General features: G+C 45.1%; 2 protein-coding genes across 3 annotated transcripts in view; one reads left to right on the forward strand and one right to left on the reverse strand.

Annotated features, from left to right (window-relative positions):
- Positions 1-7,982, forward strand: LOC120107861 (uncharacterized). Its single transcript, XM_088710359.1, has 2 exons — positions 1-3,617; positions 7,781-7,982. The coding sequence occupies exons 1-2, from the start codon at positions 1-3 to the stop codon at positions 7,980-7,982; spliced, it is 3,819 nt and encodes a 1,272-aa protein (XP_088566485.1).
- Positions 7,125-16,430, reverse strand: part of LOC103696727 (polyadenylate-binding protein 8-like) — a 27,353-nt gene continuing 18,047 nt past the window's right edge. Inside the window, exons 3-6 of one of the 2 annotated variants that reach the window (XM_088710535.2) lie at positions 15,980-16,159; positions 15,068-15,245; positions 13,731-13,809; positions 7,125-12,315 (exon numbers count right to left, since the gene is read on the reverse strand). In XM_088710535.2, the coding sequence (XP_088566661.1) occupies positions 13,766-13,809; positions 15,068-15,245; positions 15,980-16,021 (264 nt within the window). In that variant the 5' untranslated portion in view covers positions 16,022-16,159 and the 3' untranslated portion in view covers positions 7,125-12,315; positions 13,731-13,765. The remainder of the gene's footprint in view (positions 12,316-13,730; positions 13,810-15,067; positions 15,246-15,979; positions 16,160-16,430) is intronic. The other variant, XM_088710530.2, reaches the window with a different exon arrangement.

The following is a 16,430-nucleotide window of genomic DNA, read 5'->3' on the forward strand; positions in this document are numbered from 1 at the left end:
ATGAGAGCCCTCCTTTGGAATTGTCGGGGTGCAGGTAAGCCCTCCTTTGCCCCGGCTTTCCGCAGGTTGGTGCAACAGCACAAACCTGAAATTTGTGTTTTGTTCGAGACCCGGCTCTCCGGGCAAAGCCTTCAGAAGGCCCGGGCGGCGATACCGAGGTCATGGAATTTTTATGCAGTGGAATCTCAAGGACTGTCGGGAGGTATTATAGTGACTTGGGCACAGGGTGACTACCAAATTGATGTTTTCAATGTTTGTAAACAGGAGGTCATCTTAGTGATATCAGAGGATAATAGGAGCCCGTGGGTCCTAGCAGCTGTGTATGCCAGTACAGATTATAGAGTGCGGAGGCGGTTGTGGGCGGAGGCGTCTCAGCTTATCACTCAGGGGTATCCCATGTTGGTGGCAGGTGATTTCAACTGTATCACGGATCCCCAGGAGAAGATGGGGGGGAGGGCCTTCACTTATAAGAGGGAAATCAGAGAGTTCCAAGATTTTATAGCGTCAAATGGACTGATATACTTGGGATTTTCGGGACCAACATTCACATGGTGTAATAATCAGCAGGAGCAGGCACGGGTTTGGGAGAGATTGGACAGAGTCTACGCCACAGCGGGGTGGGCCCAGTGTTTTTCTGACTACCATGTCCGTCACTTGCCGAGGATTGCGTCCGACCACTGCCCCCTACTGGTGAGTACCGATACAGCTGTCTCATTTCATTCCCCTTTTAGATTTGAGAAGTTCTGGACATGTTATCCTCGGTCCTGGGAGATTGTGAGGGAGGCATGGGATGTACCGGTGAGAGGGGATGCTATGTATCGTGTGTCTCGCCGGTTGGAGCTGACCAAAAGAAGGTTGAGGAGGTGGAACCGTGAGGAGGTAGGGAATATCTTCAGGAGGATTGAGGAGTCTGAGGAGGCTATTGCTGGATTACAGGCTCAGGAGGCCTTGGGAGGGAGTTTGGCAGAGGAGGAGATGGGGGAGCTTAGATCTCTACTATCCTTACATGATTCTCTCTTGCGACAGCAGGAGATCTTTTGGAGACAGAAATCGAGGGTGCAGTGGATCCAGGAGGGGGATCGGAATACTAGGTTTTTCCACCAGTCGACAGTGATCAGGAGGCATCGGAACAGGATCAGGGTGATTAGGGATGAGGATGGGCAGTTAGTGGAGGATCCAGATTCGATTCGGAGGGTGCTGGAGGGTTTCTTCAGGGCCAGATGGTCTGAGCAGATGGGTACTGGGAGCTCAGGGAGTATCATACCGCCAGTGGCACGGGTGGCAGAGGAGGATATGGTCGCACTGACTAGGCCGGTATTGGATAGTGAGATTAGGGAGGTGATGTGGTCCCTTGAGGGGGACAAGGCGCCGGGTCCGGACGGCTTTCCACCGTTATTCTTCCGGAGGTACTGGATGATTGTTGGTCAGGGGGTGACGGCGGCCATACAGCAGTTTTTCAGCACAGCAGTGATGTCTACAGATTGGCAGAGGACCCTAGTCACTCTGATACCGAAGCGTCAGGATGCTTCGGAGCCTAGTCACTTTCGCCCGATCAGTCTCTATACTACCTTGTACAAAGCGACGGCGAAGTTACTAGCTGTCAGATTGAGGATCATACTTTCGAGATTGATCAGTCCGGAGCAGGGGGCTTTTGTGGGAGGACGGAGTATCACAGATAATGTTCTTATTGCCCAGGAGTTCATGTATGATCTTGGCAGGGCGTCGAGTAGGAGAAGTCTGATGGGGGTCAAGCTTGACATGGAGAGGGCATACGATAGGATGAGGTGGGATTTTGTACAGCAGTCCTTGCAGGAGTTTGGATTTCCCGAGGCATGGATCAGATGGATCATGGGGTGTATCAGAGGCCCTTCCTTTGCCATTTTGGTAAATGGAACGCCATCACGGTACTTTGTGTCCTCTGGTGGGCTGCGTCAGGGTTGTCCCCTCTCCCCTCTATTGTTTATTATATGTGCAGATGCGCTTTCCAGGACCTTGCGGTATGCAGTGACCACCCAGGAGCTGGAGGTTTATAGGCCCGTGCCGGATGCCTCCCCGATTTCTCATCTACTATTTGCCGATGATTGTCTTCTGTTGGTCCGTGCGACTAGACAGGCAGCAGGGATCATTTGGACGATCTTGCGGGATTATTGCTCTATGTCTGGTCAACGGGTTAATTTATCTAAATCAGCAATTTGTTTTAGCCCGAAGACCAAACCAGATGTGAAGACCGCTATACTGGAGATTCTGGGGGTGGGAGAGCAGGAGGGCACGTTGAGGTATTTGGGAGTCCCTATCTCTGGTCAGCGTCTGCGCAGCAGTGATTGCACCTCTCTTGAGATCAGTATCCGGCATAGGCTGGAGGGGTGGCAGATACACTCTCTTTCTATGATGGGCAGGATTATACTGGTACGGTCAGTTCTTTCCTCGATCCCGATTTACTTATTATCTAACTCTCTTATACCGGTAGCTACAGTTAGGAATATTGAGCAGATCTTCAGGGATTTTATTTGGGGTAGGACTGGAGGCAGAAGGGGTATCCATCTTATGGCTTGGGAGGTTGTATGTCAGCCGACGAGATATGGTGGTTTGGGTGTGCAGTCTTTGGTGGCGAGGCGTGAGGTTCTAGCTGCACGACACGCTGCTAGAGTGGTATTGGAGCCCGATGGCATGTGGTCTTCACTTATGAGGGCCAAGTATGGCGATCCAGTGCCGGGTGCCCGGTCGGGGCGACGCCACTCACCGATATGGAGGGAGATTTGTGCTAGAGCAGGGTTGGTGTTCCCGGCGATTAGATGGGCCATTGGTGATGGTCGATCTATTGATGTGTTGGAGGACCGGTGGGTGACGGAGCAGCCTATGAGTAGACTTCCGATTACAGTGGACACATCGAGGTTAGCCGGTCTCAGGGTCAGTGACTTGATGGAGCCGGAGGGGGACCACTGGAGGATGGAGCTGATCAGGGAGGCTTTCGGGGAGCAGTTGGCGGAGAGGATCCTGGCCCTACCTATTTTTGCCCAGGGAGGGGCGGATAGATTAGTCTGGATGCCGACAGGGCGATCGCAGGTGCGAGCCAGGGATATCCACACATTATTGAGCCGAGAGCCAGCACGACAGATAGAGGGAGGATGGATCTGGAGGATGCGGATTTACCCGCGTGTGGCGCTCTTCATCTGGAAGGTAGCGTGGGGCTGCCTACCGACTAGGAGCTTACTGGCGCGGCGAGGGGTGAGGATCACTCAGTTTTGTGAGGAGTGTACGGAGATTGAGGAGACGATGGATCATGTCCTTTTGCAGTGCCCCAGAGCTAGGGGCATTTGGAGCCGATCGCCCACATTGCTACCCCATTCAGTCGAGTCGACTCAGGGTTTGATTCATTGGTTGAGAGTGGCTATACGGCGGCCTAGCACAGTTGAGGCCGGGATCCAGGGGGCATATTTGGCTCATTCTATCTGGCTGGATAGGAATGCCGGCATTTTTGAGGGTAGGCGGTTTCCCCCGTGGATGGTGGTGGACAGAGCCATGCGTCTTGCTAGGGAGGTTTCTACCGCTGCTATTACTTTCTCTTCTGAGGTGGCCAGGGACACCTGGGGTACTCTTTCTGCTGTCACAGCGCCCAGGTTTGCCCTAGTCTCTTGGGTACCCCCACCCCTTGGTCATCTCAAAGTGAATTTTGATGGTAGTAGGTCGGCTGATGGGGTGTCAGGAGGAGTTGGCTTTGTTATCAGAGACCATCTCGGTAGTTTGATAGCAGCTGGTGGACGCCGCGCGCCGGGATTTACCGTAGTTGGTGCGGAGCTGCGGGCAGCTTAGGAGGGGATATCCTATGCGAGGCGGGTACTGCGTGCTGAGCACATTTGCCTTGAGGGAGATTCCTCTGTGGTGATAGAGTGGATTCGGGGAGTGGACAGATATGGAGATGATCATCCTCTCATCCGTGAGATTCGGAGATTGGCTCAGGAGTCGAGCATTTTCCAGGCCTCACATGTTTTTCGGGAGGCGAACAGTGCAGCAGACTGGGTCGCCTCCTTTGCCGCTCGGCACTCCGGAGAGGTCATTTGGACTTCGTTAGGAGATATTCCTTCTACGTTGCACTCTTTACTTTATTTTGATATGGCTGGATGTACTCAATTTAGAGCTATATGAATTGCCGTTTTCACCCAAAAAAAAAAAAAAAAAAAAAAAGAAAGAAGTCAGTCTGAAGTAGCATACTCAAACAAGAGCAGATGCTCAAAGGATACTAGAATTGCTCCCTTACCACAGAAGTTCTTGGATCTGCTCTGCAACAAGCATAGTTGTGGTTTAATGTCGACGAAACAAAACTAGATAATGGGAAAGGAGATCTGGACGGTGGGTGTGAAACCGAAGGAAGAATACTGTATCTAGAAATGATTGATAGACAAAAAGGAGATCTGGACAGTGGGTGTGATTGTGTGAAGCCGAAAAGCAGCTTGACGGGGTAATTGAGGGCCGTACCTTCCTGCTGTCGGCACCTTGACTTAATTAAGGACTCATCATGGAGTCTATGGGGATTAGAGTCACAAAGAGAATTGATGAGACACCTAACGAGGTTACTCGTCTGTGTAAGCAAACTGCATCCTGCAACAAGTCATGCATTTAGAGAGAGAATGCCAACCAGCTTTGGGGAAAGTCGGAACCGCGGTAACTTGTGTGTCCTTTCTACCCTTGGCGAAAATCCTTTTTCTACGTGCACCAAGGGGACGTTTCCACCATGGCAACCGCTGGTTGCTAAGAGAGATGTAGAAAACCATACCGCTGCCCCTGCCTGGGAATATCAGGAGAGCCTTTTGATTTGACCAGCAAATTATCATGGGACTCAAAACTGATGCCTCTCATCTGGTGCAGTTCGTCATCCGCGATTTATAAGTGACGTACCGGTGTCTCAGAGAAAAAAGAAACAGTTCAACGCAGCACACAAAGTCGCCAGACAGCTCACTTGAAGAGATAGGTTCGCCCTGTCACCGTTCCCAATGACGTTTCGGGTTCTCTAAAGGCTGTCCTCGAACGCATCAACGAAGAAATCTGCCAGCCTGTGATATATATATCACACTGAAGCACAGGCAGTTCATGAGGGCAGATACCCACTGATGCACAGGAATAATCAAGGAGACCAGCAAATAAAAAACCTTGTAAAGAGGTCCAAATCTCAGAGAGCCAAGTCATGAAATCTAAGAGGGCATGTCATGAATCCTAGGAACAAAAGAAAGTGAATGAAAGTATAACTAAATGATTAGACATGATCCGAAGAGATAGGATCCCGTTGAGTCGAGTCACTATAGACCGATTAGTTTGTGCACCACCTTCTATAAGCTGATGGTGAGGATCCTGGTCCAGAGGATGAGAGGTATTCTACCCAGACTCATTTGCCCTGAGCAGGGGGCTTTCATTGGGGGCGACCCATCTCCGACAACGTCCTCATTGCTCATGAGTTCATGGATGACCTCCAGAAAGCGCCTAAGCGTAGGTGCTTAGGCCCTATTTGGGGGAGCTTTTGGAGGGCCAAAAAGCACTTTCTGGCCCTCCAAAAGTACTTTTAGCTAAAAATTGGTGTTTGGTAATTTTTTGAAAAGCTGTTTCAGCTTTTGCGGGAAGCTGAAAACAGTTTTTGAGGAAAAGCTCCAATTTGGAGCTTTCCGAAAATATTGTTTTCAGCTTTTTCGGAAAGCTATATTTTTGACCAAAATACCCCCGTGTAAAAAAAAAATTCCTCCCCCAAAACCTTGTCTTACCGACTGTTCCTCTCCCAACCGACCCGAACCCACCCCCCTCCCCCCCCCCCCCGCCCTGTTCCTCTCCCAACCCACCTCCCAACCCACCAGCACCCCCACCCCTCCCCCCGCATCGCTGCCGCCGCTGCTGTGCCTCCCTCTCCCCCGCCGCCGCACCCCCTCCCTCTCCCCCGCCGCTGCAGTGCCGCACCCCCTTCCTCTCCCCCGCCGCTGCACCCCATCCCTCTCCTCTGTCGCCGTAGTGCCGCACCCCCTCTGGCGCCGTCGGCCACCGAGACTGCCGCCGGCCACGGCCCGGCCCCCTTCGGCGGCCGCCGCGGCCTGGCCCCCTTCCGGTGCTGCCGGCTGCGCGGGAGGAGAAGAACGGAGAAGGGGGCGGAGGAAGGAAGGAGAAGAAGAGAAGAAAAAAAGAAAAGAAAAAAAAAAGAAAAGAAAAGAAAAGAAAAGAAAAGAAAAGAATAAATAAATAAATAAATGCATAAATAAATATTTATATAAATGAATGAATGAATGAATAAATAATAAGATAATAAATAAATATATTTCAATGGATAAAATAATAAATAAATAAATGCATAAATAAAAATATATATACGAATGAACGTATAAATAAATAAATATAAAGAAAAATAATAAGTGAGTGGCAAATAATCTGATCCTTATGATATTGATAAGTACAGTGAATTTGTCGCCATTGCAAATAGTTAAGTAAAGAGATAATCTATTAAACAGATAAATGGTTATTTATTGTTGTATTATACTATAAATATATTATTATATTACATTATATCATAATACATTAATATGTAATGTTAAATAATTTAATATTATGTTATATTATGAAAAATTAATTTATACTAATAATATATTATTTTATACCTTTATTATTGTATTATACTATACATATTATATTATATTACCTTATATCATAATACATTAATATGTTATTTTAAATAATTTAATATTATGTTATATTATGAGAAATTAATTAATACTAATAATTATAATATTTTATACCTTTATTATTGTATTATACTATAAATATAATATATATTACATTATATCATAATACATTAATATGTTATGTTAAATAATTTAATATTATGTTATATTATAGAAAATTAATTTATTCTAATAATTATATTACCATTATGCTATGCTATGCAATATCATATTACTATATTATAATAATAATATTTTATATTACAGTAATATTATACTATATCGTATATTATGTATTAATATATGTTATGTTTTATCATGCTCTATTGTATAATACTATGCAATGTCCTTTACGGTAATTTTGTCATATAAAAGTACTTTCTCAGTTTGTTTACTAAATATATGTTAAAGTGCCACAGCACTTTAAAAATATAATTACCAAACAACAAACAACTTTTTATAACAGCTCTACTTCAGACAGCTCTACTTCCAACAGCTCTACTGCCAACAGCTCCCCCAAACAGGGCCTTAATTGGTATCAAACTCGATATGGAGCGGGCATACGACAGGATTAGACGGAAGTTTGTGCGGCGATGCTTGGAGGGGTTTGGATTTCACCCACAGTGGATCAGTTGGGTGCTCGGGTGTATACTGTCCCCGTCCTTTGCCTTACTGGTCAACGGCTCACCATCGAGCTTCTTCGAGTTGTCGGTGGGGCTGAGACAGGGCTGCCCTTTGTCACCACTGTTGTTTATCTTATGTGCAGATTCTCTGTCCCGAGCGCTCATATAGGCAGCTGAGGGGCAGGAGATGGAGGTTTATGGCCCGACGGTCGGGATGACCAGAATTTCACATTTGCTATTCGCTGATGACTATATACTTTTGGCTCGCACGACGAGTGGATCAACTCGGGTTATTAGCAGAATCTTGGGGGGCATACTGTGGTGCGTCAAGTCAGCAGGTCAACCTGACCAAGTCTGTCATTTGCTTCAGCCTGAAGACTGACCAGAGGGCGAAGCATTCTATCATGAGCATTATGGGGATCGGCGAGCAGGATGGGACCCTTACATATCTCGGGGTCCCTATTACAGGACGTCGCCTATGCAGGGGGGAGTGCACATCTATGGAGCTAGGCATCAGACGCAGATTGGAGAGCTGGCAGGTGGGTGCATTGTCGATGATGGGGCAAGTCACTCTGGTACGGTTAGTATTGAGCTCCATCCTCATTTACTTGCTCTCCAATACCCTGGTTCCTCTTGCAGCGATCCGGAGGTTGAAGAGGATGTTTTGTAGCTTTATTTGGGGACGGCAGGGAGGTAGAGAGGGCATTCACCTTGTGGCATGGGAGACTATTTGTCAGCCGTCCAACAGGGGAGGGCTTAATATCTATTCTCTAATTGAGCGTAGGGAGTTATTGGCGACCAGGATGGCAACAGGTTTCTTCTAGAGCCTGAGAGCCTTTGGGGCTCGCTGTTGAAGGCAAAGTATGGGGATCCAGGCCCCCAGTTCGTTCTCCGTGCTGGCCAAGGAGCTTCTTTTATTTGGAGAGATCTGCGTCCGCGCCCCGGGAGTGATACTGGAGATCAGGTGGGAGATTGCGGATGGTCGGACGATCAACATTTTGGAGGACAGGTGGCTATATGAGGTAGCATTACAGGGCTGGCCCACCATGATTGACCATGGCTGGTTGGAGGGGCACAGAGTATGTGCCTTATTTGCCCAGGAGGAGCAGAGGTGGGACGAGGTCCTCGTCCGACAGATATTCGGGGAGCACCTTGCTGAGCGTTTTCTAGCTCTGCCGATCCTAGAGGGGGAGGTAGTAGATAGGAGGGTATGGAGTCGGACTAGAAGGACGACTGTGGATGCCCGGAACCTCTCGTGGGTAAGCAGAGGGCCCTCAATGCGACAGATAGATTGCAGCTGGATATGGAGGATGCACATTCACCCCCGAATGGCCTTGTTTCTGTGGAAAGTGATTTGGGGGTGTTTACCTACCAGTGGAGTGCTGGTGAGGCGGGGAGTGAGGATTCCTGCCGGATGTGGAGCTTGTCAGGCGACGAAGGAGTCCATTCACCATGTTCTTTTTGGGTGCTCAAGAGCCAGTCAGATATGGAGATATGCCTCAGCTCAGCCTGACCTGGGGCAGATGTGGGCGTCCACCGAGGAGTTCCTACGGCATTTGGAGGCCTCACTTCGAGGGTCCGAACGGGAGTAAAGGGGGACTCGTGATGCCTACCTGGCCTATCATTGCTGACTGGATAGAAATACACGAGTTTTCGACGGCCACCCAAGGGTGGTGGCGGATCGAACTCTATGGCATGCGACGGAGATTACCGGCACCATTGAGGCTTCACCTACTAGGTTGGTCAGGGACATCTGGGGCCCCCATTCTGCTCTTGCAGCGTCCAGAACGATATTGGTATCCTGGGTGCCCTCTGAAAGTGAATCCTAAGTTCTTCAGTGTTTAGCATGCTGTATTTTTTTTTTTGAAAACCATGGTTGAACCTGATCGGGTTGCCTACGTACCCCTTCACAAGGGGGATCCAGCCACACGTAGTTCTCTTTAAGTTTCAAAAACGCAGCGAAAAAATGAATCAAACAATTTAATTCATGCATGCTTATAAGATCAAATATAGAATTCATCACATTAAGAACACATAGGATTATGCCGAAGTCGTTTAAACAATTATGCTAAAACTTTTATACATGATTAGCTATTAGATCTGTAACTTAAAAACTCTATTCCAATTAATTTCTGAATATCCATCGAATAGATTCTGAAAATATCTCCGTGAGGAGCTCCAAAAAAAAGGTAAAACCTCAAAAAATCAGACCTAAACCTTGACACCATAATAAATGATTAATGCTAGATTAATACCTTTTATGATGGATGAAAGTTGTAGATCTAATCCTTGACTTCGCAGCCACGCACACGAATGGCCTCTACAAGAAGTACACGCGAAGCCCTGAAGGATCTTCTTCCGCAACAGTGCTAGCAGCTGCAGAACACTTGAAAGCTGAAATCTGCTCGCCGGGATTCAACCAACTCTTGATCAATCGTCTTGAAGCAGATGGAGATGAGGTTTGTAAGGGAAGTAGAGGACTCAGATCTGATCTTGAATCTTCTAGATATTCACCCTGAAAATCCTATCTAAAATGGAGGAGGAGGAGAAGGCGTGTGAGGAAGAAGGCTGCAATGGTTGCTATATCCGGCGCCCATTTTGACCCCTTTTTAATGGCTTTCGAATTTCATTCAAAATTCGAAAATTAGCTCCTGAAATCCTCCTTTAGTTGGCACATGTAGGGGATGGTTGCAACAAGATAGATCTTATCTTTGTTTGAATTCAAAATCCAAACAATATATGGTTCATGCGGATAAGATAGGATCAAAATGAGTGGTGATGTTCTTCCATCATCATCTACCCATTTTTCCACATGTTCCACGACCCAAATCCCATCACATTTCATTGAAAAACAACTTCTGGATCGAATCCCGAAAGTTCAGAACGTCCGCTAGCTCCAGAATTTTTGGCCTACTCGTGCTCGAGTCGACTCCAAGTTCCCTCGAGTCGACTCCAAGTTATCTCGAGTCGACTCCAAAGCTTCGCGGGTCGACTCCGGCTGAGACAACAGAGAACAATTTCTCTGATACGCCCAGCGAGTCGACCCCTTCATAGCTCGAGTCGACCCCAACTTGCTTCGAGTCGACCCTAAAAAAACTCGACTCGACCCCACCTGGAAAAACAGAAGAGGTCATCCTCTGGACTTTCTGAGAGAGTCGACTCCAGACCATCTCGAGTCGACTCCTCTTAAGTTCGAGTCGACCCCAATAAGGTGAAAAATCTGATTTTACCCAAAATTGAATCCAATTCAATTTGGCTCATCCTAAGTCCATTTACTCAATCAAATTGAGTTTATTAGTAATCTAATTACTAATTAATCCTCCAATAATTACTTTAATTATTTATAGAATAATTTTTCAATCGAATTAACCAAATTAGCCCTGAATGATTCTCAATCATTCTTCAGCCATCTTGATCAATCAGGAATCTTCTATGCGTGTGACCTCATAGATTCGATCCTAAGCCAGTAGTATAGGAACGACTTCCTACACTAATCGATGTGACCATTTAGTAATGATACCCGACGTCTCGATAGGCCGAATATATGCGAAGCAAATATTCTAAAACCCTGAATTATGATTACTGTATAATTCAATCCCTTTGACTCCTAATGCTAGGATGACTTAGAGCTCACTGTCAATCCTATAATTAGTACATCCATTATGTGATTAACTTTAGATGTCCCGTGACTCCTCACTGGGATTACCCTGGCCAAGATTTTGCTAAATTAATCATATGACATTATCTCCTGTTTCCAGAAGAGGTCAATTCCATCTCAACTCACAACTGACTATGCAAGTACTTGACTGCACCTAGTGACCTTCCATCACTGAATTAGAAATCCAGATAGTCCGGTACCAAAGTACAATGAGTTACTTGCTAGTCACAGGTTGCGGTCTCAGGTCAGAGGGCCAAACTTATACCCATATCCACTTAGAACATCTCTTGACAATAGAGCGTTCCGAAATTGGTCACGTTCAGTGAAATATACTCCAACACTTTACCTGTGTGGCATACCAATGTCTTCACACTTCTTGGTTAAGAGAACAACCAACGTATATGTCACACAACAACCTAATCTCGATAATGTTATCGTTTTTGTAACAACATATCATTTGGCCGCGAACTAGTTTAAGGACTCGAAGATAAATCCTCCTTTATCATTAATAAGTCCTAAGGACTTCATCATATAAGAGTTTATTTGAAGATGAAATGATGAATAAAGTCAAATAACACTCTATTAATTTGTTAATTCATTTACAAAATTCAATCATCAATATGCTGATGATTGACATTTAGGATACAAATCCCAACACCCTCACCCCCTGGCTATCTCAAGGTGAACTTCGATGAGAGCGTAGCAGAGGATGGGAGCTGCGGAGGTGAGGATTTGTCATCAGGGATCACGACGCCAGACTTGTGGACCGGCAGATGCTCAATTGAGGACCGGCAGCTGCTCTATGAATATCGTAGAGCACCAGGAGAGACTGACTCTAACCAGAACACGCATATATATCAAGAGACGAATGATGCTGCAGACTAGATTGCTCCCTTCGCGGCTCATCACTCGGAAGATTTTTTCTTTTCACACTCGCTAGGTGTGAGCCACCGATTTACCAAAAAAAAAAAAAAAAGTATAACTAAATTCTGAACCTACATTAGCCAGCAAGTTCTGCCATCCAAAGCCAAACCAAAACCACTCAATACCATCACTAGTTCAAATTACGACAGTCCCCAAAGCAAATCGCATAATAACTGCATCGCCTCAAGATACAAGGCCATCATTTAGAGACAGTGCAGCCAACTGATCAGTAGGTGCATTGGGCTGCTGTTGCCGCTCCTCAGTACCTCCATGGCTTCAGCAACTTTTGCTTTCAGAGCCTGAGGAGACTCCAACAAATGCAGGACTCAGTCTGGTCCATCTCCAGAAGCATCCCTCTCACTTTGGCTGCATAATCATGTTCCAGTTGCTCCACAAGGGGGTACAGACCTTCGCCAAGCATCTAAAGAGGCAGAACAATTAATCAGTCAATCACTTCGCTAAAGGATATTGGGCATAAACAATCTAGTGAGGCCGCATGCAAGATGAACTTCAAATAAAATATTGTGACAGCATATTATTGTCAATATTAAAAAAAACATGTTCAATCTATTTGACCACCTCTCTCATATTCATCTTTAACTAATATTATTTCTTCCATGCTCTATCCCTATAAACACACTTGGATTACCAATTAGTTTCAAATATTCCACTCTTCAAAAGGGAACTTGCATGTCTCATCTTCAGTTTTCGGAACTGCACTTGGATGTCTCACTACACTCCTAAATAACCGACAAAGGAGAAAAAAACTATATGTACTGCATAATTGTAGCACACTTGTGATCACCTCTCCCAAAATCAAGGTTTTTAAAATTGTTAATCTCAGCCATCTCGGTGCGTGGCCAAAACTGAGCTGAGACTGAGATGACCGAGATCTCAGCTTATGTTGGTTGGGAAGGTTGGGTTCCAAATTGGAAACCTCCAAGATATCCCAATATTGTAAATTTCAGCAATATTCTTCAGGGATTTCTAGTTGAATCCCAAAAGGATCTCTTTTTTTGAAAAAAGTAAATATGCCATTTGAAACTTCATGTGATGTACAACTAGCTTCAACCATTATTTGCACCTATTCTTCCATCAGATTTTTTCGACTAAATGACTACCACATCTCCTGTCAAAGCTTCTACTACCATCCTCCCATGCTCTATTTTCTTTCCCTCCTCCATTAGCACCCACTTGTATCCAGCATTTATACTCAGGTCGGCGAAACTGGTACCGGGCACTGTACCGGTTCTCTGGTGGCATGAGTGGGCGGTGTCGGGCCTGTACCGATGAAGACAGCATGCAGACTGTGGGAGAGAGAAAAAGAGAGAGAGAAGGGAGAGAGGGAAGGAGGCTGGCGGAGGGTGGCGAACGCCGGCGGAGACCAGCATCCGCCGGCCCCCCGCCCTCTCCCTTCGTCCTCCGCTCGCTCTCTTTCTTTCTCCTCCGGCTCCGGCAACAGGTTTCGTTTCCATTGCTGGAACCATACCGGTGAGCCATAAGTACAGACTGCCCGGTTCGGAAGGCTTCCACCGACCCTGATTCATACACTTAAGAATGATCAGGTTTGCAAATTCAAGATCCACATTTTTTTAAATCAATAAAGAAAGCTCAAAGGAAATCAAAATAGTGAGAATTTCTATAATTTCTAGTTGATATCTGGGATCAAGTACTTGAAACCATTCTCTTAATAAGTTCCATGAATCACTTTAATTGAATTGGGAATTAATTGTTTCCCATCTTCTCTTTAGAGAAAAACTTGCTTCTGTGGCGCCAATCTACATCTAATGAAGTCTGCAAGAAAGTAGAATAATATCGAGGGAGACATGGATGTACCTATCATGAATTTCATTCAAGTGCCAAGTCTTATCTCAAAGCGATATGGCTTTGTTCCAGTGACAGCGCGAGCAACAACCTTCATGTGAAAAATAAAGTGGTCAAATAACATTAATTATTTGAAGTTGGGGGCTGGAGGCAACATTAAAGAGTAAAGGAAGCAACCTAATCAACTCGCTTGGAATTGGGCAACAAATGAGAAAGAGGCTGTGGAACGGAGTTGTAGAGGTGGATAGAAAGGATGAATTTTATGGTAAAGAAAACAAGAAGTTAGGGCATCATTTCATATATGGCAACAAAAAGGTTAATAGATCCCTCTCTTAAGTGGGTGTCTAAGCCTATACTGACCTATGATATGTCGTACCATACCGTACTCGTTCAGCACCGATACTGGTAGCGTATCGACACTCGGTATGCCAAAAAACTGTGTACCGTACCGACACTATGCTAGTGTGGCACCAGTACGGGGTCCGGTACCGAGATGGTGAACCTTGTACTGACCTCTAAAATAGATTTTGAAATCTGTTTATTTTATGAAAAAAGTGAAACTGATATCGGTTTAGATCAATAAAAAAAGGATTGTAACGTTAAAATCAAGGTTTTAAATATCGGTGCAACGACAAGACGCCCCACCATCCAGTATTGGAGCACCATCCCGAGTGTCAAAACAGGACTAGTCAAGAAATTGATATGAACAAAGCAATACATCCACTGTCCAGAGTGTCAGATCACAGGGCATCTAGTTCCACAGAAAAACCGGGGCTGTCCTATCCCATGGTATCTAAACTATTGGTCAAAATCCCTATTTTTAAAATCTGATATTGGAAACTCAGTCAATTATGGTGAACCTACTTAAATTTGTGAATGACTAATTAGGAAATCACTGCTGATATACCAATATCATATCAGTCATATATCAGTATAGAGCAAAGGAGATAATTAGAGCCAAGATATGGTTTTATTGTATCAGTGAGTGCCTGATACCAATGCAAACCGATATCTTGGAGGGGATGAAAACCCGGTCCACACTAAAAGGAGTGCAACTTCCACAGAAGGATAGCAAATTAGTCATCTTACTAGTAATTAATCAAAAAAACCATACTACCCTACAATGGTGGTCCTAAAGTCTCAGGCATCTATGTGTCAATATAGGATAGAAATCTAGCACATAGTGAAATATTTACATTTGGCTGAAAGAAAGCTAGCATTGAGTTTTGTAGTTTGGTAACAGGGTTCACAGCCTCTGTATGAGATAACATGCACGTGTCAAAAAGATTGCCTGATGTACCAATGGAGTAGTACATAGCACAGAAGGTATAATATTGAAAGTGACATACCATGCTCAGGAGTTGCATTTGCAAGGGCTGAAGCCAATGCTCCAATCGGAATGGGCTGTGTCATGCCAGCATCTCGCGCTGGCAATCCTCCCATGTCATAAGGAGAGAGCATTCCACCAGCAGCACCAGGCATGTTGCGCCCAGGAGGGTAGCGGTAGGGGCGTCCCCTTGGAAGCATCTGCAATAAAGACAACAAAACCAGCATAGCAACAATAATTTATTATCTCTATCAGGTATTAACAGATGGCTTCGAAATCATGGCAAGCATGCTTATAACATGAAAAGCAGTTTCTTTTATAAGAAACAAAACAATGAAAAAAATGAAATTATTCTACACATAAAAAAAAAATCATAATATCTCTGCTGCATGTACCACAAAAGCCTTCAAAAAGAGTAATGATGAAAGAAGAATGAGCTATCATGCCTACCAAACTCTCCCAATAACACAGTGCTGTAGAAGCACTGCAAAGCAGGCTTTTACGAAAAAAAGGACAGACTTCTAACTTCATAATAAAAGATGTAGGAATATACATGGATGCTGCCAAGTGCACACCCTCAAGCATTATCGTGATGGCGAACCCTATCAATAGAAAGCACAATGACATGTTCTTCCTAGAATACATATATTCATGAGTGGAACCGTGCCAACTTAATGCAATCAAAAATGTCTCTAAAGCTACCCAATTACCTAAACTGTTACTTAAACATGATCACAACCAACTGCTTGGAACAACATTATCCACCAATCCTTTCAATCCATGAAAGATCTCTGACCCTTGGATTCAGCTGCAAGTCTATCAGGCAAGTCTAATGGCATTTAATCATATTTCTACCTATCAAATGGCGGCGGTGGTGGACGTAATGATAGAGGCAAACGATGCCAAAACATTGATAGGGGAAAAAAGAGACCACCTGTTGCTGGATTACTGGCATGGGCTGCTGTGCTTGTTGCATGGGCCCTGCTCCAGCATGTCTACTCCCTGGTCATTGGGCCTGTTGACCTTGCTGCACAAGTGGCATAAAGAAATTTGGCACAGGAGCACCACCAGGCCTCATCCCATGTACAAGCTGTTGCTGGAAGCCAAATCCAGGCTGTAAAGAAAATGGCATCAGTCAATCAAAAATTTATGAATTTGGTTAGACTTTTCAGTAAAATAATCAAAATAATTGTCAAGGTCAAGTCTCAGTAGTTAGTATTAGAAAAAACAAATCTAACAAAGGCCAGGCTTCTATTCTTGATCCTAAAACAGAATGACTTATGACTTGATTAGAGTAAAATTGGATCTCAGGTAACATCTCTTTTTATCATTTTCCCCCTTTTTTCCCTGCTTACATGAGGTCCAAGGGTAACTTGGGACTTGTC

The sequence above is a fragment of the Phoenix dactylifera genome, chromosome 14, assembly GCF_051530095.1.
Source record: "Phoenix dactylifera cultivar Ajwa chromosome 14, Ajwa_hap1_PhDact_Kaust_v1.1, whole genome shotgun sequence".
NCBI lineage: Eukaryota > Viridiplantae > Streptophyta > Magnoliopsida > Arecales > Arecaceae > Phoenix > Phoenix dactylifera.